At 31.9% G+C, this 27,571-nt stretch overlaps 1 protein-coding gene across 3 annotated transcripts in view; it reads right to left on the minus strand.

Moving 5' to 3' along the window:
• The window catches only part of LOC130892795 (filamin-A), a 115,639-nt gene that overhangs the window by 55,163 nt on the left and 32,905 nt on the right, over positions 1-27,571 (minus strand). For all 3 annotated transcript variants that reach the window (XM_057798429.1, XM_057798424.1, XM_057798479.1), the window contains exons 3-9: positions 16,513-16,657; positions 12,673-12,802; positions 11,843-12,048; positions 6,925-7,304; positions 5,166-6,061; positions 4,665-4,921; positions 2,278-2,519 (exon numbers count right to left, since the gene is read on the minus strand). In XM_057798429.1, the coding sequence (XP_057654412.1) occupies positions 2,278-2,519; positions 4,665-4,921; positions 5,166-6,061; positions 6,925-7,304; positions 11,843-12,048; positions 12,673-12,802; positions 16,513-16,657 (2,256 nt within the window). The remainder of the gene's footprint in view (positions 1-2,277; positions 2,520-4,664; positions 4,922-5,165; positions 6,062-6,924; positions 7,305-11,842; positions 12,049-12,672; positions 12,803-16,512; positions 16,658-27,571) is intronic.

The following is a 27,571-nucleotide window of genomic DNA, read 5'->3' on the forward strand; positions in this document are numbered from 1 at the left end:
TTCAGTGAGAAGTACTAAGTTCCAATATAACTGTTAGAAATGATTTAGTATTGAAACAATTCGTCAGTTATTCTTTAAAGAAGTCTTTGCCAGCTATATTATGAGCGGTTTCTTATTGGGAACGTGGCATATGGTACATTTATATGTATATATATATATATGTATATATATATATGTATATATATATATGTATATATATATGTATATGTATATATATATATATATATATATATATATATATATATATATATATATATATATATATATATGTGACAGAAAGGTACCAGGTTAGTGAAAAACTACTTCTTCGCTTCTTTTTTTGTTCGGTTCCTTAGATTTCCATGACCGGATATCCAAATCAAAAAGCTCTTAGTGCTCTTCTCTACGTCATTGAGATTCCTATGGCATTTCAGAAACAACTTTGAATCGATGAGCTGGGGTTCAATCTGTTAAAATTATTCTAGTCGTTAGAATGGATCGCTATGTCGTATTTCTGATAGTTGCTTCTCAGACATATTTCTGTCTGAAAGGCACTCACATATATGCCTGGTAGTGATCAGCTTTGGTTGCCAGCATCAAACATTCCAGCTTCACATGCCGTCTCTATACCATTCGACGATACTTTGAAATTTAGTATGGTAGATTCCCTTTTTTATCTTTTTTTCTATTTTGCATTATGGTAGAAGCCGAATCGAAGGAATTCACTGATTGGATTTACTTGTTCAGAGAGGACCATATACTCTTTAATTCTATCATTACTTGTACTTTTCTTAGAAATATGGAGAAAGCCTTGTGGGCCATGTTCTCATAAACCCTGTAATGCTTAGACATGCAAGTTTTTGTACTTTAGTTTTCTTGTGCTTCTCTGACTCATTTTGCCGTATCAAACTTCTACTGCCCCTTATGTGATTAGGGATCTGACAATCATAACATATATAGAACGCAGTATTTTAGAGGATTTTACCAGAAGTAATTTCAACGAGTTTAGTTTGGAAAAAATTATAACCCAGAGTTGTTTCTATTCTAGTATAGTGTCTTAACAGTTTGGACAACACAGTTAAGTTAGGACTTGCTTTGGAGATTATCATATACACAAGATATACGAAATTACATTCATAACTTCCCCAAGAGCAACAAGTGGTTTGATTAATTTTTAGGCAAAATATCCATTTTTTTACATATCGATCCTTCTATTGTCCTCTTGATTGATTATTCAGTCGACATAAAAGAATCTAACTGAAGCATTTCTTGAAAAATATGTATTTGACATGATTTGTCTTAATTATTTCAATTCTACTCAAGTTCATACAGGTTATTACAAATGTTAGGCTTTCTTGAGAATTCATAGGATAATTGGATTGATAATTTTTCCAACATAAGAACTTTTTCAACTGCTTTATTCCCATTTTTATCAATATAATAATTATGAATATGCGGAATAATGAACTCTTTTCACATTAAATGCCTATATCTATTTGACTTGAAAGTGAAATGTTACTGTTACAAATTTTTTTATTCAATATCTGTAAAATACATTAAAATTTTTGGAGAACTACTACTCCCAATGAAAGTGTCTATAAGAATATGATGTTTATTTCGATTTAATGTAATGTTTGTGGGATTAAAATATTGATATTAAAGGGAAATTTTTATCAAATTTCTTCATAGGTTCTCTATATACCAATAAACACGAACGCTACATAAACCTATGTCACAATCCAATGTGCTTCTTTACATTTTTCTATATTTTTCTTATTTTGTAGTAATTTCCAAGCATAGGAGTAAGTGAACCAGAAATCTACATGTTTATGGCTCAAGTATATAACCTTTCAGTTCATATGCTTCTAAGCACAATGAGTTGTTTCATCAATCTTCCAATTTTCACGATAAAATTAAGAAGATTCTTAATGGAACTGAATTTGTATACACCGACAATACAAGGAATTATCTGAACTATTAGGATATTTCATTTTACTGATAGGTTGCCATTGACAAAACAAACGCTTGAGAAGAGATTCAAAATAAATAATAATTAACTAACTGGGGGTGAATATTCTATTTATCAATCTATCTCGGCTCTCTCCATGATAAATAAAATAGATTATTGTTAAACGAGCATATCATATGTATCAACTAATTTCAATTAATTTCTGTATATTGTGTTTCAAAGTAATATTACAAACATATTAAACAAATAATAAGAGTTGAAAGAGAGCATTTCCCCAAAATCAGAATGGATTTATTAATCAACACCAATAAAAAAAGTAAATAACTTACTTGGTTCCAGTCCATCAACTTTGATTTTGGATACGTCTACATTAGGTTCGACTTTGAATTTAATTGGAGTTGATGGAACTTTTTGACCTCCGTAATGAACAGTCAATCTGTGTATTCCAGCGAGAACAGTTTCATAATCTACTGTATAAGTTTGATCACCAAGATCTGTCAGTTTCAACGGAACTTCTTCGCGAGTATTTTCGTTTATTAAATGAACATCTAAATCGGCTTCGCCAGCATCCCTGTAACAAAATAAATCTATATTTATAAGTGTTCCAAAACATGTCAATATAAAAGCAGCAGTGGAAGTGTAATATTCAATTGGAGACTGAACCACATCTATGTTTCTACTAATTTGATACGAGTATTAGTTGCTGGTCAGTAGTTTCCCATGGAAATCGCCCAAGTGTATTGCAAATTATTGTTACCTATAGTACTTTTAAAAATACATGTAGTTCAATCCATCTAATAATTTCCTAAACGTCTGAAAATAAGCTTCTTATTAATCTCATGGAAAATGCGATTAGAAGATATTTTTCATTGTTAAGATACCCTGTCCAGAAAAATTATCGTTTATTTCGGATTTTTCAATCTCAAAAAATATTGCTTTGAATTTGAGCGAAACATTCATAAATGTGAAATAGGCGTGTGTTAATTTCAATCACTATTGTAGTATATGCAGATTTCAATTCCTTCCCTAACATCAATTATAGCTTAGCAGCATCTGTTCATGCTTTTGTGAGATGGCTTCTATAAATTGAGATGCTAATTTAATAAAGCTTATAAGAGAAATACATCAATTACAGCGCGAAGATGTTCCATTGTATTGAGCTTAGGACTATTAGTTGGTCAAATTATTGCTAGGATTTTCATTTTCTAAGGTGATTTTACATTAACAATGTACCTGCGAAAATTGAAACGTCATTTTCTAATGATTACCATACTACGAGGGTCCACTTATAAGCACAACAAATCAAACTCTACTTGTATAAGGTATCTCATTATCGCACCAATACTTATTTTTTATTCATAGCACTACAAAAAAACTTGGCGGAGCAAATTATATGTAACAAACCTTTGTCTATACCACAAAAATAATTCCTGATTTGTATCAATTAAACGTCAAAAGCCTATTTATTTTTTCCTGTCTCTTGGAATCTTAACGTTCTACCTCTAGCTTCAAAACACTTTAAAGTTGTAAGTTATATTAGCGACAATTTTTGTTCGTTTTGAAGTTTTAGTTAAGTTTACAAAGCCTATTTACATGTTTTGTGCAGCAGCAAAAAGTTTCAGCAAAACCAATTTGACTTTGTTGCGCAAGCAAAATCTAGATCGCTATTTTGCTATTTTCTTATATTTATTTATTTTGCGCGTGTCCAAATCTTCAACTATACATTATTATTCGAAACATGTAGACTCAATTTCTATACGTTGTACACTGGAAAAGTATGTCAATATATAAAAAACAACCTAGCATTATTTCCATAGTATTCATCAGATAAGTACAGGTTCCTGCAATATATCGCGAGTGAAAATTTATCCTACATAAAACAGTTATTCTCCTCTTTTACTGTTGATTTTTAATGTTGGGGAACGACGATAAGTTAATTTGATAAATGCCAAATAAAATTATGAACTCGTATTTGTTTTCGAACATTTTATAGCTTTATTATATAAAAATAACATTAGCTTGAATAATTAATAGATGTATTTTGGTTTATTTTTAGACAAGAAGGTATTGCAACAAATACTGTATTCGGAACAGGAGAATTAGAATCATAATTTCAAAACCTTAAACAAGTCTTAATAGAGAAACAAGTACAATTATGTTTAAAGTAATATTTTAATATTACTTGCATTGCTCATCCTATAATGGTTTTACAAGGAGTCAAGAAAGTTTATTATCCGGATATTTATAGATAAATTATAGATATATTTTTCTACAATAAGTTTTGTAACTGTAGTATTGAAAAATGAAAATTATCTGAACCCTTGTAGGATTCATTTCATTGTATTCACAATGTAATAAAATCATTTATCCATAGTAGATTTAGCACCATATTGAATATTTGCTTAATCTTAGATAAAAAACAGGTATGTTGACTAGACAAGTATATTAGGAAGTAGTTGATAAACATTGTGAGCTGTCGCAAGCAGATGTGAAACATCGAAATAATGTTGTACAGAAAATATGGATAGTTGGTGATACAATTGAAATTAGATCAAAAGAAATGATTCATTTTAGGGTAGATGTATTAACAAGGGGTAATGATTGGTCATTGTCAAAAACATGATATAAAATGAGGTAGTTTTATACGAATTGGTCAAAATTATGACCTTGATAGATGATTTGGAAATCAATGAGAGTAGTTTAAAACAGTAATTACCTTGCATCAATGTTAAAATGAGTTGGAGTATTCGCTTTAACACCATCTTGAATTCCAGGTCCAAAACATTGCACTTTAGAAGCATCAACGGTCTCGCCAACAAAAACTCTAAATGGAGAATTTTTCACAGCCACTCCTCCATAGTTGACTTGTATAATATGTCTGTTTGCTGATGTTGGTAAATAAGTTCCCTCAAATGAGTTGTCTTCTTTTTGCACTAATTTCAGTTTCACATTATTCAAATTTGCATCACAAACCTAGAAGATCAAAACATTTTGATTCAAAAATAAATAATAAGGGTCTTACAAAAACAACTGTATTGTTTTAGATTCACAATTTATTCAAACGTGTACTATTGCACTATAATTGAGATCAATATTATTTATCAGCAGCATAAGTAAAATAATTGTAATTGATATTTCTTTATGAACAATCTGTAGTCCTATAGAAGCCTGCGTAATAATAAATAAATACTACTAGTTGGTAATGAGTATTTCTCACCTTAACATCTAAAGGCGCAGAGCCAGCATCTCTAGTATCTACAATAAATTTGGCAGGAACATTAGAATTAACTCCATGTGGTTGAATACCAGGTCCACTAACTGTGACTTTTTCAGGAAAATAATCAGTACTTGGCAGAATTTGAGCAATATATGGACTACCAGGAATGTCTTCATTGTCACATAAAATATGTACAGCATATTCACCAGGTGCTGTTGGATAATATTTAACGTCAGCCGATCCATCACCATTATCGTGACACTCAATTTTAGCTTGAGAAGGACCTTGTATACTGAAACCTAACGCTCCAGTTTCTCCATTTGTTTCTACAGTGAAAAGTGCTGCAGAATTAACCACACCGCCTACCAAACCAGGTCCATATACTCCAATAACTGTTTCTTTATATGGTCCTACGTTTACTTCGAATGGAGATTTGTAGATGTCGTTTCCTCCAAATTTAATTGTCACCACATATTTACCTGGTCTAAGAGGTACGTAAACCGCACGATATGTATGTTCATCTAATTTTTCCAGGGTACAGTTTTGATATATACCTTCAGAGCTCACAATCTGAACCTCAGGAACACCCTCACCGGCTCCTTCTGTATATATCTTGAAATCAGCTTCGTCTTTTACTCTCACGCCATTAGGTTGAAGACCACGACCACTAGCTTTAACTTTTCTGGCGTCTGATACGGGACATACTCTAACCCCAACCGGGCTATTTGGAATGGGTTTGCCAGCAAAAAATATATTAACGGAATGTAAACCAAGAAATGGGGAAACGTAACCGCAGCGCCAAACATCAGGAGATGTCTGTTGGAGTTTGACAGGTACAGTGGTTTTGTTTTCGGAAGGATCGAGGATAATTACTTCAGGAATCCCATTGCCAGCATCTAAAACAAAACAGTAAATTATATACTTCGTGAGACTTTAATTTTCGGATATATCAAAAATTTTATGCAGTGTCTAAGCATAAAGAGCAATTCCATATTATTTACGAATATGTTTCCAAAAACCGAGTTTAGTAGCTGCAATTTTGGAAAACGTTAGTTATTATTGTGGGGAGTTGGAATTTATATGTTGTTAAACTCAGACAAATACAATTGAAGTCATAACATCTATGTATAGTTCCCATATCAGGGAGATAAGACATTAAACATTTAAAATATTCGACTTTATTATGTATATAAGTTGATGGTGATCATTTTAAACAACTTAATAAATAATGGACTACATTTCGTATGGTCAGTCAAATCATCAATAAACGGTAAGGTTTACAATACAATTGAATACCATAAGAATTCACTAAATACTTTGAACTGGACGAATACTACAACAATAATATCATTTATACACGGAACAAAACTAGGTATTTGGGATTTGAAGAGAAAAACTTTTATGATGATGATGAAATTTATGACCCCCAAGAACAAAAAACAATTCCAATTTGTTCGCAATTCCATTCCTTGGATACGTTTTTGAAGTTGTCACAGTTTAGTTAGAAATTCTTACTTCATTATTATAGTCGTCAAACTTCCGCTCTAGCATAAATAATTTACTAATCACTGTAATCTATCAATTCAGTTTAAAAAGAATTAAAACGTGGTACTGAATGGTATATGGAGAGACAAAATAATAATTTTTGCAATATAAACCTGGACAGTTAAAAATATGCATGTAGTTTATAAACGGCTTTATGAGCATGCCCAATATATGTTCTGGTAGTATTTTCATATTTTACATTTCTACCACTTACTTTTAGTGAAAATGTCAAAAAAGGTGGGTTTGTTCACATGGACACCATCTGGTTGCAATCCAGGTCCTGAAGCTGTAACTTTCGATGCATCCCCTGCAAATCCTTCAACATCTACACGATATGGACTTTTTGATGTAAGTTTTCCAGCAAACTTAACATAAATCATGTGAGTACCTTCACACTGTGGATTGTATGTAACTTGATACGTCAAGTTCTTGTCGTCATTAAATTTAACATCGGCGTGCTCTCGTTGTTTTCGAGGATTTTCCACAATGACTTCGACATCACCCCGTCCGGCTGAGAATGTTTCCACAGTAAATATGGCTGGAGCACCTACTACGACTCCAGTCTGTTTTATTCCAGGGCCGTATATTCTAACTCTAGAAAAAAACAAATTGATGAGAAGTAACATAAACTGATAATAATAAAAAGGTTCCATCTATCCATGTCCATATATCTACATAATATTTCAAACTTTCATTTCAATTTAGATTTATAATACTCTTATTTTAATTTTGCGCTGACTTAAACCATTTTTAAAATGAAATTATTATCATTTGAAGAAGTTGGAGTGAGTAAAACTAGTTTAATAAAAAATAATGATTGTACAAAAATTATGAAATTTATCATTTAATTTCTTATCTATCTATACCTTCCTTATTATACGAGTAAGATATTTAAAATTCTCATGATATGTGTAAAAGATGTATAGCAAAATATTTTGTCTTCTATTGCTGGTCTAAGTGTGGTTTACGATGGAAGTTATTCCATATATTCACCAATATTTTTGGCAAGGTTCAAAACGTAGAAGTCAGAACCATATAACATTTTAGCATCTCACCCATTAAATTTGAAATTAAGTGATAGATTAGCTCGCGATTAAGTCAAGATGTAAACCAGCTACGAAATTTGTTCCATTAAAAATGTATTCATCCAATCTGAAATGATACACAGCAATTTTTGATTTTCTTATCAAAGTCATAGTCTTTCTGTAGAAGGATATCACAAGATGTAATTAGTCTGTGTACTAAACTTTCAATTAAATTATTTATTTTTCATCCTGGTTAATGTTATGATTGCTATTACGTGTTTTTAGTACTTATATACACCATATACATTCGAATCATTGATGCTGATGAACTGATGCTGTCACTTCTAGTGCATCCAAGGATTTGCAAATTCATTTCACACCCACATATATCTTGGTATTGTCATTATGAAAATTAACGAAAGGCCATATCTCGACTTCCAAGAAGTCAAGATTATTACCATGTTAGTGATCTTGTCAGGAAAAGAATTGTAACACTAAGGTGAACCACCTAGCGTAAAGTTAGGAAACTAGGTCTGCAAGACTATTGTGGTACCAGCCGTCGAATTCCTGCCAATGATTTAAAGAAGAAGATAGACCTGTTACTATGTATACACTATAGGGATTTTCGGAAACTACATCTGAGGTCAGGTAGATCATCTATCAGTTGATTGTGGATCTTAACCCAGAACGACATTTTGATCATAGTATCGTTCAATTTACGGTGAAAATTTCAAACATTGTCTGCAAGAACTTTCGATTTTCATTACTTTTTGTGCGTCAATTCTTACATGATATTTATTTAGTTGTATGATAGATTCTAAGTGTCTAATAATTGTTATTAACGATCATCAACGATTTACCCACACAGATTTTATGTTAAATATGTAATACTGATAAGCTATTTTTATGCTGAAATTCCGGAATGTATAAAAACCGTAAACCTCAGTAACCTATGAATTACGCTGCTCATGAGAATTGACGGCCATTTAAGGGGAATATATATTTTTTTAAATTCAAAAAACCACAGACAAATGAAATAACTCATCAGCTGATCGTATTTACTCACTGGTCTACCAGTATCACTACGACCTGATTAACTCGATCAGTTTCCGAACAACACTAAACGTGATCCGAGTTCATTTCCGAACAGTCAGATCTCGATCGGATTAACCTGAGCATAGTTTACAAATAGTCCTTATATTATCGCCTTCGAGCTTTTAATCCCCTAACTGTACTGTCTACGATTAGTTCTTCCGACTACGTCGTCAACGTTTGATCTGGGGCAGAAAACAATAGCGCGTAAGAGAAACGTGATGTCGAGTTTGATGTTGAAGAGTCTTGAGCACTTCCTGGAGTAATGATTGTAGCTTTTGTTTATGGTAGCCAATATTCACTTCTGCTTATTTGGGGTAGAATAACGAATGGGCATTTTGTTGATAATGTCTTACAAACCACTCTAAGACTACTTAAATGGACGTTCAAAAGTCCTTTTTGAGCAAAAAAACACAAGTCCAAATATTACACGTCGATTTATGGAATTTCTCCAAAAAGTTGGCGTTAATGATTTGCCGTGGATACTTTGATCACTATGTTTAAATCCCATTGGTATGTGTAACATATTATTATTATTATTATTATTATTATTATTATTATTATTATTATTATTATTATTATTATTATTATGGATTATGGTCGATTTACATTGCCTCCCACAGACTATGACATAGTTCATACACAAAGTAAAAGTTGCTTAGAATCGCCAAACACATTGTTAATTTTATTAAATTAATAGAATCCACAATATTCTTTATGATTTTCTTTTGCTTTCTTCTATCTCGTTTGGCTTTTTCGTTTATTATCTTCATTGCTTTAGTTCTACCTACAGAAGTTAAGAAGACGTTGATCCTTAATCTTTTTCAATGTTGTTTTACTCTATAGACACTATTCCAAACTTCCTGCTTATATATATATATATATATATATATATATATATATATATATATATATATATATATATATATATATATATATATATATATATATATATATAGTGCTTTTCATATAAAAGTATCCACCTTTAATAACTTTTGTAATACTGGTATTTAGAAAAAATCCAAAAACACGTCAATTTATGTTGGAAGGGGCAAGCATTATGGCTTATTTAAACTTACTGGAAAAGCCACCCCCTCACCCCTAGCAGCATCCCCTTTATTTTTTTAAATTACTTTTCATATTTTTTATGTAAAATTTGGATACTCATCTTTGAGCTGATTTCAAAAATGTATAATACTTGTAGGTTAAAGTGGTTAGTTTATGAGATAAACCATTTTTCTTTTAAGAGCACAAATTTTACTTATTATTTACTTTCACCCTTATTTACCTGTACTAAAATGGGTTGTACAACAGTTCAAACTCTACTTTTTATTAAAGTTTGACATTGTCAACTAGAATTTGTAGTCACTATTGATAGTGTAATTTGATACATTATTTATTTTGTTTCTCTGAAATGGTTTACTCTTTGCAAGAAAGAATTGAAATTGTAGGTTTATACTACCAAAATAATAATTGTGCAAGAGCTGCTGCTAGAATATTTAACGAATTACATGACGGAAGACATGCAACTCATAAGTATGTAATTCAACTGATGGAGAAATTTACCACAACAGGGTCTGTTTGCAACAAAGTGCATAAGCGAGAGGGACTCGTAAATAACGAAGCAATCCAAGTGGCAATTTTAGGGCAAGTTAGCTTAGAGGCTCAACAACCCCAATCGTTGTCAACAATAAGTAGAGCGATCGGTGTTTCATCTTCTACAGTTTTCCGAGTTCTACATAAATTCAAGTACCACCCATACAAAGTTAAGTTGGTGCACGAGTTGAATGAAGATGATTTTGATCGTCGTCTAGAGTTTTGCGAATCAATGACGCAAATTATCAATAACAATCCACAATTGTTAAACAATATTTGCTTTTCTGATGAATGCTCATGGTCATTAAATGGCTTAGTAAGTAGGCATAATTGTAGATATTGGGCTGAAAGTGATCCACATATTATGCGTGAATTCCATACACAACATCCCCAAAAGTTAAACGTTTGGTGTGGTATCCTAGGTGACCACATTGTCGGACCTTTCTTCATCAACGGAAATTTAAATGGTGAATCATATCTTGAGTTACTCAGGGAAGGGGTTGACCCACGTATTACAACAATAATAGAAAATGATGATAACCTTTCCGAAGATTTACTGGTATTTCAACAAGACGGAGCTCCCCCACACTATGCTATGCCTGTCCGACAATTTTTAAACGAAACATTCCCCGCTCGTTGGATAGGTAGAAGGGGGCAGATGATGGAGTGGCCACCTAGGTCACCGGATTTAACACCCCTAGACTTCTTTTTATGGGGGTATTTAAAAACAAAAGTTTATGCTACCCAACCAGAATCTCTGGATGATTTACGAGAGAGGATAGAAAATGAATGTCGACAATTAAATCCAGCCGTATTAAGCAATGTCAGAGAGGCATTTCAAAATAGATTATACCATTGTATGGAAGTGAATGGTACTCATTTTGAACACTTATTGTAACTTCATAATAAATAGCACAGTTAAAAAGATTAAAGAGTTTGAACTGTTGTACAACCCATTTTAGTACAGGCAAATAAGGTGAAAGTAAATAATAAGTAAAATTTGTGCTCTTAAAAGAAAAATTATTTATCTCATAAACTAAACACTTTAACCTACAAGTATTATACATTTTTGAAATCAGCTCAAAGAGGAGTATCCAAATTTTACATAAAAAATATGAAAAGTAATAAATAAAGGGGATGCTGCTAGGGGTGAGGGGGTGGCTTTTCCAGTAAGTTTAAATAAGCCATAATGCTTGCCCCTTCCAACATAAATTGACGTGTTTTTGGATTTTTTCTAAATACCAGTATTACAAAAGTTATTAAAGGTGGATACTTTTATCTGAAAAGCACAGTATATATATATATATATATATATATATATATATATATATATATATATATATATATATATATATATATATATGTGTGTGTGTGTGTGTGTGTGTGTGTGTGTGTGTGTGTGTGTGTACTCAAACTTACTTATTTGGATCAGTTCTCGGTCTTAGAGGTGCGCCAGGTTTAATTTTAGCATTTGGATATTGTGACAAGTACGTCATCATCGACTGTTCATCAATATTGGGGTTGACTAATTCTTCAGGTTTGATAAGTTGAGGAATATTCAGCCAGTCATCGGCAAGATTCATAGCTTCTGAGGCATTTCTAACCCCCTCATGAGAATCCCAGTCCTATAAAAAATCACATTTAATAAAATATTAATCCAATAATTTCTCTAGTTGATTAGTTCGAATCATACTCTGCAAGATATTTTCTACTGTAGCAATGGATATAATAATTAATCTATTGAAATCTAACTAATAACATGTGTTGAGAATTATTAAATAGCTAGGATAAAGTACATATGTTACCTCATAGTTTATATTTCAGTATCGAAATTATAGATATGCTTCATGGTAATTTCTTTAGATATGTCAGTGGAACGGCTTTGAATCTTTCAATTTACCAAGAGGGATGAAAATCCGATTGCAGAGATTAATATGTAGATACTTAAAAATACTCAAATGAAGTTTTGAGAGTGAAGATTTACTATTTTCATATTTATTAAATGCAATGAATGTCAAAAATAAATGTCAATATAAATTTAGTTTTCTTGCATCTACTACCATAGCATTCATCAATACCGTTAATCAATATAATTATAAAATATTTGGAAATAATCACAGAAAACAATCTGCTGGAAGGTAATTGATAGTGTCAATTGTGATAATGTGAGATATATTCTGGAAAGTATCATAAAAAATGGTAGTACCACTGCTCTATGTTTGAAAATGATTAATTATTTTTTTACTTACAGGCCAATCGGGACACAGTCCAGGAGCTACTGCATCAACTAGGGCTCCTACAGCTTTGCCATCATTCCAATCTGTGGTGAAATTTTTTATAGGAAGGTCTGGAAGCTTTGTTTGAATCCAGTTCATCAGCCTAAAAATGTATTTTAAACACTTTAATACCAGCTATTTCTACTTATATATTTTTTATTTCAGTTTAACGTGCCTCGACAGCGCTGGTCATTGGAATACAAAAACAATCATAAGTTAAATACAGGACTAGCTATAAAAGACAGGACTATAATTAAATTATATTTTCTTATACAGCTTGGTGGCTTTAAGGAACTGCACGATTTTCCTTATTTCCGTCGGGCAGTTAAGTGTCTCCTTGAGGTTGGTTTTCATATCAAACTGTTGATATGCGGTAGAATATTCTCTGCAGTCGGTGAGGATGTGCTTAACAGTCACAGGAACTTGACAACTTCGGCAGACAGGACAACTTTCTGACGACATCAAATAGCCATAAGTAAGTTTCGTGTGGTTGATGCGAAGTCTTCTTATTGTCACAGCTTCTTTCCTATTCAAAAAATTTAGGGAAATGTGAGAAGTAGTTGGGTGGATTTGATGTAGTGCTGTAGTACTCTTGCTCCATGTAACGTGCCAAGATTTTTTAATGAGGTGTTTGAAGTTAATCTTCAGATCATTGGCCAGCTGTACTGGGTTTTCAAGATGATTTTTTGTGGCTTCTTTGGCATGGCGATCGGCACATTCGTTTCCAGCAATTCCAGTGTGCGATGGAAGCCAGATGAGAGAGACTGTTATATCAAGAGCAATGAGAGTTTGGTAGGTGTCATGAATGTTTTGGACTATTGGATGGTCGGTGAATATGGTTGTGATTTACTGTTTGGATGAAAGAGAGTCAGTACATATGGCGATATGTTTATGGGGAGAAGAAATATATTTGAAAGCTTGAAGAATACTGTATAATTCACCAGTGTAAACACTACACATCGAGGGTAAGCGGAAAGAACTTATGAGTTCGTGGTTTGTAGTGACTGCGCAACCCACACCGGATTCAGCTTTGGAGGCATCCGTATAGAGAATTAGGTCGAAGGAATTTTTATGCAGAATTTCCAAGAATGCTTTCTCTACAAGAACGCTAGGGGATTCGTGTTTATTGTAGATGGTTAGTGAGGTATCTACTATGGGAATATTTTTTATCCAAGGGGGAGAAGAAGGCAAAGAAAGTGGAAAGGTCAACGAGAGGTTGGTATTTTGGAGTAGAGGTGTGAGCAATTGAGGGATTGAATTTACAGTTGTTCGTGAGTTGTTAGGTACGGAAGTGGTGGTAAGTAGCGAATGGACAGGATTAGAAGGATTGGAAGATATTTTAGCAGCATATGACAGGAGAAGAGATTGTCGTCTTAAGAATAGTGGTGGCTCATTAGCTTCAACATTGACACTAGCGGCGGGGCTTGAGCGAAAGGCACCAAGACAAAGGCGAAGAGCGGTGTTGTGTACAGAGTTCAACAAGTCAGTTTTAGACTTGGAAGCGGACATATAGATAAAACAACCATAGTCAAGCTTTGAGCGTATGAGAGCTCTGTAAACTCTTAGCAGTATAGTTTCATTGGTGCCCCATTGAAGGTGGCTAATGGTTTTAATTATGTTCAGCCTCTTTAGGCAAATGGTGATTCCAGTTGAGTCGAGAATCAAAAGTCATACCAAGGATTTTGCATTGATTCACAATAAGTAGAGAGGAGTTATCAAGGAAAATTTGGGGTGAGTGAATAGATGTTCTTCGAGAGAATTTTATCAGCATGGATTTGTTTCGGGAAAATGATAATCTTAGGTAAGGGGATCTCTCTTGTAGTAGATTTATTGCGTTTTGGAGCAGTTGGCATGTACAGGGAAAATTCTATCAGTTGGGAAATTATGGATGAATGATAATATGTTACCATGTAGATTGTATTGAGTGAGTTTATTCAGTATTGCACTTCTGGATATAGAGTCAAAAGCGCCTTCAATGTCGAGAATAGTTGCAATGACGTCCTGATGGTTATTTAATGCATAGGAGATATTTGTTTGCAAGAGAACAAGGTTGTCGTATGTCGATCGATTACGTCGATTGAGAGATTGGACAGAAAGACTTAGGGGATGATGTGGATTTACCTGCTTTTTTTATTGGAATGATTATAGAGTTGCGCCATGGATTTGTTTCGGGAAAATGATAATCTTAGGTAAGGGGATCTCTCTTGTAGTAGATTTATTGCGTTTTGGAGCAGTTGGCATGTAGAGGGAAAATTCTATCAGTTGGGAAATTATGGATGAATGATAATATGTTACCATGTAGATTGTATTGAGTGAGTTTATTCAGTATTGCACTTCTGGATATAGAGTCAAAAGCGCCTTCAATGTCGAGAATAGTTGCAATGACGTCCTGATGGTTATTTAATGCATAGGAGATATTTGTTTGCAAGAGAACAAGGTTGTCGTATGTCGATCGATTACGTCGATTGAGAGATTGGACAGAAAGACTTAGGGGATGATGTGGATGATGTGGATTTACCTGCTTTTTTTATTGGAATGATTATAGAGTTGCGCCATGCATCAGGGAACTGATGAGTATTCCAAGTAATGTTATAGATGTCAAGGAGCTTAGAGAGGGACGAGTCGGATAGTTTATGAGTTCAAAAATTTTCACAAGTTTGAATAATATCAAAAATCACCAGCAATCTGTCGTGTCGTGATATAATGTAGATGTGCCAAATTCTAAAGGGATTGCTTGACTACGTAACAATGAATAAGTACACATGTTTCTATCGAAGTGCTGTTTCTGAAAAGAAAAAGAGCAGGATCTCTCAGCAATTTTATCCAATAATATTAAGGAGCTTGTAATATCGTCCAATTATTTTTTTTAGTCTAGACGATCACTACAACTCAGTCGCTTCAATATTGTCGTTTTTGTAGCCTTTACAGCCTTCAAACGAAGGAACATTTGATAGCCATCAAGTTGTTTCCAATCAAATACTCTAATCAGATGGATGAAGTGAAGCAAAAAAATGCTCTCATGCCATTGAATTTTCTCAAATTACAAGTTGACGAATGTATTATGTCCTCAGCACTATAATTCAATTTTCGTCACTATTTCATACAGATCACTTCGAAAAAAATTGATTAACTGTTCAGATATTGACGAAATTGTAAAGCGATTTTTTGTCAACTTTTTGTATTAATTTTGATATTAGATATTTTTTATTTTTCCATCAGTTATACAAATTATGATGAAGAAATACGATGAATGCATTTCCATATACTCTCATGTGCTAAAAGAATCAATAACAAGTTTAAGCCCATTCTGGCTGTTCTATCAAGCTTGTCAAAAGAGCTTACGAAATGTCTGTCAATGGTGATAATGTTGTTCAGAAGAGTGTATTGGAACGTTTGCGGAAAGATATACGAGGAAATAGAGATAATAAATATGCCAACGACATGCCGCAATCTCCTTTTGATTCGCAAGTTTTTGGCCACTAAAATTTTCCCATTTGTCCAAATTCAAAAAGATTTGACTGGCTCTTTACGGAAATAAAAAATATGCTAAAAGGAAAACCTTTTCACACCATTTGTGACAGAGCATGTTCTTCACGTTGGTATAATAAGCCAAGAATAGTCATTTAAAAAGATTAACTCGAACTTTTTTTCTTTTTATTTTGTTTTAATAAAATAATTCACCATAAGTTTTGATAACACCTCGTATTCAATATTAATTTAAAAAATCACTATGAAGCTTCTTCTTTTAGTATTTGTAAATAAAATGTATAAAAATCAATTAAAAAGGAGAAAAAGTTTAAAAATGTTTTCAACCTTTGTTTTGGTGTAGGTTCCGCACCACCAGTATGTAAGTCGTCTTCTCCCTCCCACATCGGCAAGGATATTGAATAATGTAAAATTAGCGTCCATATTAATCCTAATATTAGTTTCAATTTACAGTCTACTATATGGCTTGAATCTGGAAACAAAAAAATATATTAATGATATAAACTGCAACAAAGAACTAAATAATCATATATTAAAAATTTTTTAATCATATTATTTTATCATTTTATTATGTAAAAACGTGATTAATTAATATTTATTCCTTAATATATTTAGTGCTTCCCAACACGATACTAACTTTTCTAGCTTTATTCTGTAGCTAGTTAAAAATGTCTTTAATATTAATCGCTAGTTATCCAATTTTTTAGTAATAGGTTCAATCAACCTCGAAGAAAAGTCGGATAAATAATCACCCCTCTAACACTAGTATTGATAATTTTCTTAGAGTAACACCAATCAGTCACAAATATATGATGAGCATGAATGATACGAATACTCTACTATATACCAATAAAATAAATCAGTTCACTATGAAGCATTCAATGATAGATAGAAACCTTTATGTTATAGAAACGCATGAATCGAAGACACTCCACATCATTCTACACATCAGCAAAACAATCTATCAGAACATTGTACAGAAAGTATTCTACTCGAAAGCATATAGTTTTCCCACTCGTAAACATCTATAATACTAACATTCATATATCTTCTATGTCCTCAAATTAACCATCTTGCTTTCCAACGTTTTCAATGCCAGTAGCCTAATTATAATTGATTTCATAAGTAATTACTTAAAATATCTTCACCCTAATCTTCAAATAGCCAAAAATAAACAACTAAGTGCATTTCATGTGGATCTTTTCTCATATTTGTATCAAAGAAAGTACATACGAGTATGTAGTATACACCTAGTGATAAAGGTGAACTTTACGTAAGTGCTTGTCAACATTCCAAAACAAATTTTCAACAAGTAATAACCAACAGCAACAAAGTAATGCTCTGGAATTCAAATTAGTGGTTGTAGAATATTGCCGCTAAAATACGAACAACTCTAAATATTAATTTACTTTCATTTCAACCATTGATACACTAAACATAAATCCCATGTTGGTTAATATTAAACAGTTAATAACCATACTTAAAAGCAAATTTGTTTGAATGGAAACAATTATTCAAAAAATTGTGATATGGTTATGACGTGTGCCTTTAAACAAATTAACAAAGAATTAATTATTATTATTATTATTCATTAAAATTTTTTTGAAGCACCATTATTTTGTAGCCACCGATTGAAAAGACATTGATACACAAATTAAAAAACACTTCTCGTTGCTGCACACCATTTTATCAAACTCGGAATTTTTGTTGTTGGAGAGGTAATTATAGGTTCTTTTGTTCACATTTATCCAATTATCACTTTTACTGAAGACCGGCTTGAAATTCCAATTGGTATTACGTAATCGAAACCGGCAGCCTAAGAGACCACCGTCAAAACAAACCGGAAAGTTGGCATCTAAAAGCCAAAACATTTCAGTTAACTAAAATAAAAATACAACTTTCAGTATATAATCAAACGGTCATCTAAATGGTACCCTATTGCCCCGAAATAATAACAATACTAAATATCAATAGAAAGAAAGTGCAAGAAAATTAGTTGTCAATAGTTATATATGTGATCAACATCTCATGATGAATAGAAAATGTCCTGGTACCAATTTCACTATTTTATTTGAACCACCAAGTTTTATTATAGAAGACACTTGGGAATAGATCTGTAAGCAGCTGAAAGATGAATTGAAGTAAAAGTTTGATGTACTCATTCTCCCCTTAGTTCCCTATATCCGTATTTCATATTTTATTTTTCCTGCAGCTCTGCAGATGTTGAGTGGCGGTCGATGAATATCAGGATCACTTCTAGCCCAAGATTATAAAATATACAGGGTCACTGATAGACTAACCAGATCCTAGAACTCAGTTGAGAGCTGTACACAAATCTGTAATATTTTTTCTCTACATAACAGCTTATTTATTATTTTTTCAATTCAGTTATTGTAAATTGTATATTTTTATTATAGTAATAAATAAATATTTTTATATAAATTTGAAAGAGTGTACAGGAATAGTTTATTATTATAAAAAACGTTAGTTTTTTATAGAATGTTTCTATCTTTTCCATATTTTTCTTAATTTTATAATTTTGTTTCGGTAACAAGCTGGTGGCGTGAAATTTAATATTAATTATTCCACTGATCTTAGTACCAGTTGTATATACTTTAACTGACGCCTAATACCAGTCTGAGGGAAAGTCTCCAGGCGGTGAAATTACAAGGTTATGGGATATTATTAAATTATATTAACTTATAAAGCTAAATTCAATAAATTAATTCACTAAAAGAAGAACAAAAGTGAAATTCAAAAATAATACATATAGAATAAGTGGTATGCATAGAATTTGAATTCCTAAAACAGGATAACCGAACAAATGAACGTAAAATTTTTAGAATCAATTAGTATTACAAAGGAACTTTTCTTACAATTGGTCTAACAATGATGAAACAAATATTCATGATGATAAGTTTTCTTCTTCACAATATTCTCCATTTAAATGAATACATCTTTCCATGGGTTTCAACCTATTTTATTTTATTAAGTATTTTTGCTGCTTCAAAGAAAATAGTTCAAAAGTATACGTCTAGAACGCAAAAATGCTTGTTTTGTGTGAAAATCATTGACCACTCCATTTTTTTCCGATGTATTGGAACATGAAACAGTTAATTGATACTAAATCTGGACTACATGATGGATAATCTATACGGGGAGAATTAAGCAGAAAGGAATCTATCAGCAACGTAGTTTCAATAGTTTCTATTAAAAATTACAAAGCTGCGAAAATTATTTGATCGTATAATTAAATTATAAGTATTACAACAAATTCTGCTTTGTCAATTTAGTAATTGTTGTTTACATCCTGTGTCGACAAAGTCGTTATACTGAAACCAATTAATGTAGAAAACCTTTTGCCCAGGAAATTGCAAAATGTCTGGTCCATGTGGAATTAAATCTGATGTAAAATGTAAACCGTCTACGACTACGTGTTACTTCGAAACAATAGTAGCAGGTCTGGACCAAGGAGGAATATGTAGTACATATTCTAAAGTACGCTAAGAAAACGCTACCAAATAACTTATTGTGGTTAAAGTGTGATTGTCTTGAATAAATAAAATGCAGCGGATAAACAGTCATAGAATATAACTTATAATAAAAATATTTATCATATCATGTGCACATCTATGCTTCCATTTCTCAAGAATATTCCCAAATGGGATTCGTGCCCAACTTATTAGAAACGTGTCCCAATATAAAAAACGATAGAGTGTAGTGTCTTTTATGTAGCAAATTTAAACACAAGTTATTGGGAAAAGTTGTTTACAGTTATTCTGTTTTCTAATATTTCACTATCATTCAGTATATTCTATTAGTTTTAAAATCTCCATACAAAAATAAATCATTAATGTGAGAACTAGGGATCTAGTAAGCTAACATATCACACTCAATCTCTCAAACCATCTTTCATTAATATGATTATTTAGCCAATCACTAATCCTTTACGTAGAATAAGCGGAGCAGCGGTAATGTTGAAAGAAATGAGCCTGTCGAAGGAAATTCGTCAATAAGTATGTTTAAGAATTTGTAAGAAAGTATAATTATTTAAAGTTCCTTTAATCAAGACATACTCGATGATCCCTAGGTCGTATGACACGGCACGCATTAATTGAAATACTGCCATCTCGCATTTCATTTGTGAAAAACGTAGTACTTTCGTCAGAAAGAATTTTATTAATTCCTGAACATTTCTCTTTTCTTAGCTAAGCTCTCCTAAAGACAAACAGAGCTCTGTAAATGTGTTTTGTTTAGGGTTACAATTGCGCTTCGATTTCTGCGTGACATTCTGAGACCTTTATTTATTGAATTTAAAATAACAAATTACCAACATTAGTTTCATAATAAGCTTTTGTGTCTTTCTTCTAATAATGAATGCTTTCTGTTGATCTCGTCAACTAGTACTTTTTTTCATTGTAGTATTTGGATATCTTTCACTAAATAAAGCAATAACTATATTTCTCGATATTTCGCCGGTCCCATAACACTGACTCACATCAACTTGTTCCTTTAATATCAAGATTTTATTTAAAAACAGTTTAAGTTTCGTAAATTGGTGTTAATTAGGTTAATACACACATATCCAAATGTCTTGGTCCCCCTTGGTAATTTTTCGCAAGTTTATTTTAATTTGAGGATTTTTTGTTTGCAAATACTTGTTTATCTTATCATACAAATAAAAACAATTACAAAACAAAAACTTGTATTCGTGTAAAAATAAGCAGAATTTTGTAAAATAAATCCGAAAAAAAATAAAATCTTTTTTTAAGAAAAAAATGTGAATACTGAAAATAACATAATAACTTAATAACAGTGTTTCCACCTCTTCTTGTAATTAATTCTCCAACGCGTCTTGGCATGCCACGAATTAGCTCATCAATAAAATTATTGGGCATATTGTTCCACTCTTCTTGAACAGCTGCAGTTAAGTCCCGGAGAGTTAAAGGGGGGTTTTCTCTATTGGATATTGCTCTGCCAAGATAATCCCATACATGTTCGATGGGATTCATAACTGGCGAGTTTGCTGGCTAGTTTAATCTGTGGATATTTCCCTCTTGTATGTAGCATATACTGTACCCTTGTGCGCGATGTGGTCTGGCATTATCATATTGAAAATTGAAATTTGCTCTATAATAATTGCGCGAAGGTTGCACGATTGCTTGGATAATGTTTTGAGCGTATATGGCATCGGTCATTGTTCGCTCAATAAGAATAAGTGGAGTGCGGCGACCATACATTATACCCCCCCCCCATAACATAACTGATCCACTCTGATAAGGGACAACGCCTCTTGCGAAAATTAGTCGCTCTCGTCTACCTGGGCCTCTCCAAATTATTTCCCGGCGACTATCACTCTGTAGGCCAAATTGTGATTCGTCAGAAAATAAGACGTTACGCCATTGGGGTAAAAGCCAATTCTGACGCTCTTCGGCCCATTGGCAACGTTCCGCTCTATGACGAGGTAGAAGTCTAGGTACCCTTAAAGGTCTTCTTGCCCTGAGATTTAAAGAATGTAACCTCCTTCTTACGGTACTTCTCGAAATTATTCTTTGGTAGGTATGGAAAAAATGACTTCGAAGGGCTGTTACCGTTATTCTTCGGATTCTTCGAGTGAAATTAGCCTTATACTGATCTTCCCTCTCTGAAGTCCCTCTAGGTCGACCAGACACCGGCCTTCGTGCAACGCCACCAGTTTCTTGAAAAAGGGCCACTACCCGCCTTATCGAAGTTCGCGGCATATTTAAACGCCTAGCAATCTCATGATTTGAGAAACCCTCTTGGTGTAGGGCTACAATTCTTGCTCGACAAAATTAAGAAATCGGATTTCCTGGCATCTTAGACAAACTTCAACGAATACTTTTTATACACACTACAATTTAAAACTTACTTCTTTTACAAAATTCTGAATATTTTTATAGGAAAACAAGATTTTGCTTCCTAATTGCTTTTATTTGTCTGATAAGAAGGTATTTGTAAACAAAAAATGCTGAAATTGGAATAAACATGTGACAAATAAACAAGGGGGGCCAAGACTTTTGGAGGTGTGTATAATATTATGGATACAACTTTGTTTTTCAATGATAGTGATTGTTACAAATAATAATTAATTTCCAAATACTCAATTTCACGAAACTAAAATTATGTTTGAAATTAGTCTTCAAGCAAGCAAGCATTGATTTAAAACAATTGAAATTTATATCAAGAACAATTTTATCTTTTACAATAGTCGTTCACCCATCACATATGTGATGCCCCTTCCAGTACCTTTTCTGATAATTTAATAATTACCTTATACAATAATTTTTATTGATATATAATTACTGATATTGAAAATCTTCAAGATAAAGATCGCTTTAATTTAGATCAAAATGGGGGAGTGGTAAATACATAAGCTTTAACACTCAATTTTTCAAAAAATTGTGTCGCAAAGTACAAGAAAATGTCTATATTTGAAGGAAACTTTTAAACACGTATAATAAAATTTTCTAGAAGATATCAAATTATTTTCTTGGGAACATCCTCAAGCGTAAATTTTAGTTTGAAATATATTGTTGTTGATTGAAGATTTCTTTCTTTTGCTTTATCCACAATGATAGTTATCTCCATTCTCATTTGTCCATGAGATTTTTAAATAGAATTTTCATCATATATTAAAGAACAAATGTATTATTGGATTGTTCAATAACAAATATATAATATATATACATATATAAATAAAATAATAGTTTATCTGTGCTAACTATCCACAATAAATTTGTTTGTGGAAAGAGCGGATACGGTTCTGATAATATAATACCTAATGATAAGAATGTTCAAAGGATTGTGGTCACTGAAACCATCATAATATTATTCACAAAATTCTACAGCCATTTCTAGTATTTTTAACGGTGATGTCATATACATATAATGAAATCTGATAATTTTATTTAAGCAGAACTATAAATAAATCACCATTTTGTTAGATGCATTTCACCTTTTATGGTAAATAGGAAGATAAACTTAGATAAAAAGAAATGTGAAGAAAAGTGATTTATATGTTAAACATGATCTCATTTTAATATTACGCAAGACTGTAAAATTTGAAACTAAAGTACGTCGAACAAGAAATTTTTAATTGGTCTAGAGATTATTGTAATTATTCAATGTGTGCTTTTGTTCCAGGTAAAATGCTCTTTGAATAAGAAAAAGTATTAATTTCTTTTCCCATATTTATGAGTTGGTCGAAAAGTTTTTCATTGTTAGAAATAGGAGAAAATCGACTGAAATTAACCGAATCCTGTATGTAAACGTTCCTAACCAACGAGTTTATATGTATATATATATATATATATATATATATATATATATATATATATATATATATATATATATATATACATATAAAATTCACCTTTAGTGAGGACATTATAAACTACATTGTTGCACACTCTACAATAAATAAGGTTACGAACTTTTAAAAAGTATGTGTGAGAATCGCAGTAATTTCCTATTATTTTATATTGGTCTGGAAGTTAACCATTAAAATTCTTATTTCCCTACTAATCGATCAATCCCGGTATACCTATACTTCATCTCTATCAGTAGCAATGGTTTTTATTTGATTTTTTCACCGGTAATAACGTGAAGGTTTAATTTTAATGCTCTACCATGCCAGTTTCATATAACCCTGAAATTTATTTGAACAATTATTATATATTAATAAAAAAGTTTCCAAAATATGTCAGAAATTATTTATATTAAACCTCACTGTTTGCATACAGTGCTATTTCATTCGCTTTAATTGTATGTATAGCAATTATTTATTAGATATATTCCATGATATTGTGAATTGATTGAATGCTTTCAAGATAAAGACAAATGGGTAATAGACAGATCAAACAAAAATGGTTAATTCAATTGAATTAATTGTATAAAATTCACATTTTGAAATATTTAAATCAAAATAGCACAACAGCAACTATTTATACAAACAGGAAGTAGAAAAAGCCAAATTACGAAAATGCCGTCGTTTTTAGTTAGTTTCTCTTCTGTTTTTAGTTTAAAAATGTAGTACAAATATTTATCCTGTTAAAATAATTTTCTTTTTCAAAAAAACTTTATTATCTATTTCTCAAAGATAAGTAAAATTCTACCTTTCTATATAATCACCAAACAAATTGAGGCACTGTTCATAGCGGTGAACAGACTTGAAAATTCGTTCCCTATAGAATTCTGTCGCAAGGACATACGCCACACATTTATTTGTTTTTTGGAAGGAACTTGTGTATCCCATTCTCTGGACTCTGGACATTCAAAAATGCCAAAGCTTCTCACGCTTGCTCACCTTTAAAGTGGCTTATTCGCAATTTTCGCAATCAACTTTCTCAAAATCATTCTGATAACTTAGTTTAGGTGTAACAATTTCGAACAACAAAATCTTAGCACCAAGTTCGTCTGTATAATGCTGATGCATCCACTCTTCGTTGCGCCAATTGTGGGATTTTAAATTGCGGTGCTTGTTAAATTGGTAATTGGTAAATTTGCAAATTGAAAAAAAGGAAAACGTGGAAATGTTTCTATTGTAACGCCTGAACGCCGACTGAGTTGCCACGCATTCAGATACCAAAATACACGTAATCGACAAGAATCTAACTTGTGTAAAGCCCATTGTATTTGAGTGGTGGTGTAGAGGTAGTAGCTAAAAGTGTTCAGTAGAAACTGAGTACTTTTCAATGAAAAAAATATATACTGACACGAGGCAAAGACGAACAAATTAGTTTCATTATTTTTTTATAAGAAATAAAAGTAAAATAATTTTTTTGTTCTAAAATTAAACATTAAGTTTAAATTGATATTGACATTCTTGGACAACAAAAAGTGAAAAATCGACTATTAAAATATATATGTACAAATCTTCGTACGAATTCAATGAAAAAATTCTATAAAATACATCTAAATCATCTACCGCTTGTTAGTAATAGAGTGTGTTTAAAATATTCATTACTGTTGACCGTATCAGACGACTGCATAATTTACTCACTTCTCTGTAGACAACAGTTGTACTTATCACATTTTTTTCAAATTGCTTACCAGTTTCTCGCAATATTAAACGGTCCATCACAGCGGCACCTCAATAGGTTCTAATTTATATTGTATATTTAAGGATTGAGGAAAGTAAGAGTTTTGTTAAAGTTTGAAATCAATCTTTCACCTTTTGATGCTTAGAGTAAACTCGAACTCTTTTTCTACTTATAAATTTCCTTTTAGATTGCCATGACCACGTTTTCGACGAGTAATTTCACATTTCGTAGTTATTTCCATTACTCCGGTAGTTTGAGTGAGTGGTATAAATCTCCTTGTGTTATATTATGCTTAAGAAGATACTCTTTTTTATTTAAAAAAAAAAAAGTAGAATAAATGTATAGGAAGGCTTCAAAAGTTGTAAATACTATTATAATCATTTTGAGTTCCTTATACTATACGAAAGAGGACATAACTGTCATATATCCACTATGTCATGAGCTAATAGGATACATAAAGTTTCTGTTGAATAACTTGGCACAATAATTCTTTTTTACATTATATGAACAACTTTTCCATTTTATCATTGTTCATTGTTGAAAATGACATAAAATTCTAATAAAATTAAATGACTAACTATTAAGTTTGTTGTTACAAAAAATTTATAGTGCTGGAAGCGCGCCTGAATCCGATAGAGAGAGAGGCTTGGTGTGGTTCTGCTTCATCGCCTCTCTGCATTAACGAGGATGTAATATTTTACACCTACGGTATATTTCTTTGATGTCACCAGAGGCGTATACGCACCGACAGCCATTACTAAAAAAACCTTATAGAGTTAGTTCATAATGGTCTGTAGTATCAAGAGGAAATTCATTTTTTTATTAAACGAATAAAGAAACCAGATAAAAATATATCGTTTCTTCTAGTCTATATAATGAATCCTATAATTTCTTTAATTTCTTATACCTTTTGAAATATTAATGCTTCTAAATGTTGTTGATTTTAGGTCTGTTCAGTTTTAAAATTCGTTTTTTTTTTAAATAATTTTTGATTGATAAAAAATGGACGTTTCTACTTACTTCAAAAGAAACTAATTTTAAAACAGAAGAGACCTAAAATCAAGAACATTTAGTAACAATAATAAATGCTACATATATTTCAACTGCATCAAGTGAGAACTGAAGTGATATGTGGATTTTCCACTTAAACAACATGAAAATTATTGAATTTGATTCTCTTTGGGATTTACAAGTTGCCGCTGTAAAGTTCTCTAGCACGGCACTGTCTATAGCAGTGCATGTATCCGCGACATTTGTTTGATTGAGATATATTGATTAACCATGAACTTGAACTTACTTCACCCGGATAATTTTATACATACTTCAATGATTCGGTTTTTGATTTTTTTTAATAAACCATCTGTTTTGCAAATAAAATGTTCACTTCAGACATTAACCTAGTTGCTATGAGTTCATTTTATTATGGAATTTACGGGTGTCTAAATAAACTTGATGTTAATGGCCTGAATTAAAATTTAATAAAGTTTCTAGTACGAATAAACTTCGATTTACAATAGACACTAAAAAAGTGTCAAAAGAGGCAATACAAAAATGCTGTTTCAAAAATCCATGAAAGATTATTTGGAAGGATTATACCTACTTGGGATTAAATGTATTTGTAGGTTCAAATTTCACAAAGCTTTGAAGAAAGTAGATTTAATTATCACCTGATTCCCAATTTCTCGTTCTTTTTATAGCTACATGAGCATTTCTTCCATTTTTTTTTCTCTCACCTCTTGGTAATTTTCTAAAAATAGTTCCGTTACTCTTCATTATTTGTCTTAATTTCAATTTTCTCTAAACAATCTTTCTGTCAGCTAGCTTTTCTATTTCTATTTTTCATACAGCATATTGCTATAAAAACGGAAATTAGCATTGGAAATAAACCTTTCCGCCTTATGGTAGGATCGCCGAATTAGTAGTTTTCAATTTGATGGTAATCCCTGCCTGTCGTTCTTTTTAGTTACACAGTTTCTATCTCACTAGAAATATTTTGAAGTTGAAGAAGGGAGTTGGGGCAGAGAGTCTAAGTGTTCCTCTGCCCTGATAAAGGTACGTTAGATGGTTTAACCTTTGTAGAAGCAATCCAAGAAAAAAATTTCAAATATTACATGCTGTTCATTAGGAAGTTCTGAATTTGTGAAAAGATGAACATTCCACATTTGTTAGTCATCCAGCACATAAAGATAAAACCTGCCAATAGATTCCTTATAGATACAATATGTGTTAAAAACACCTGGTAAACGTTTCCATGTTGAAAATAAAATGGAAAGGAATAAAAATATATGGAATTATTTCAATAAGGGTATTTATACAAAATAACT

This window comes from Diorhabda carinulata, chromosome 1 (genome assembly GCF_026250575.1).
Source record: "Diorhabda carinulata isolate Delta chromosome 1, icDioCari1.1, whole genome shotgun sequence".
NCBI lineage: Eukaryota > Metazoa > Arthropoda > Insecta > Coleoptera > Chrysomelidae > Diorhabda > Diorhabda carinulata.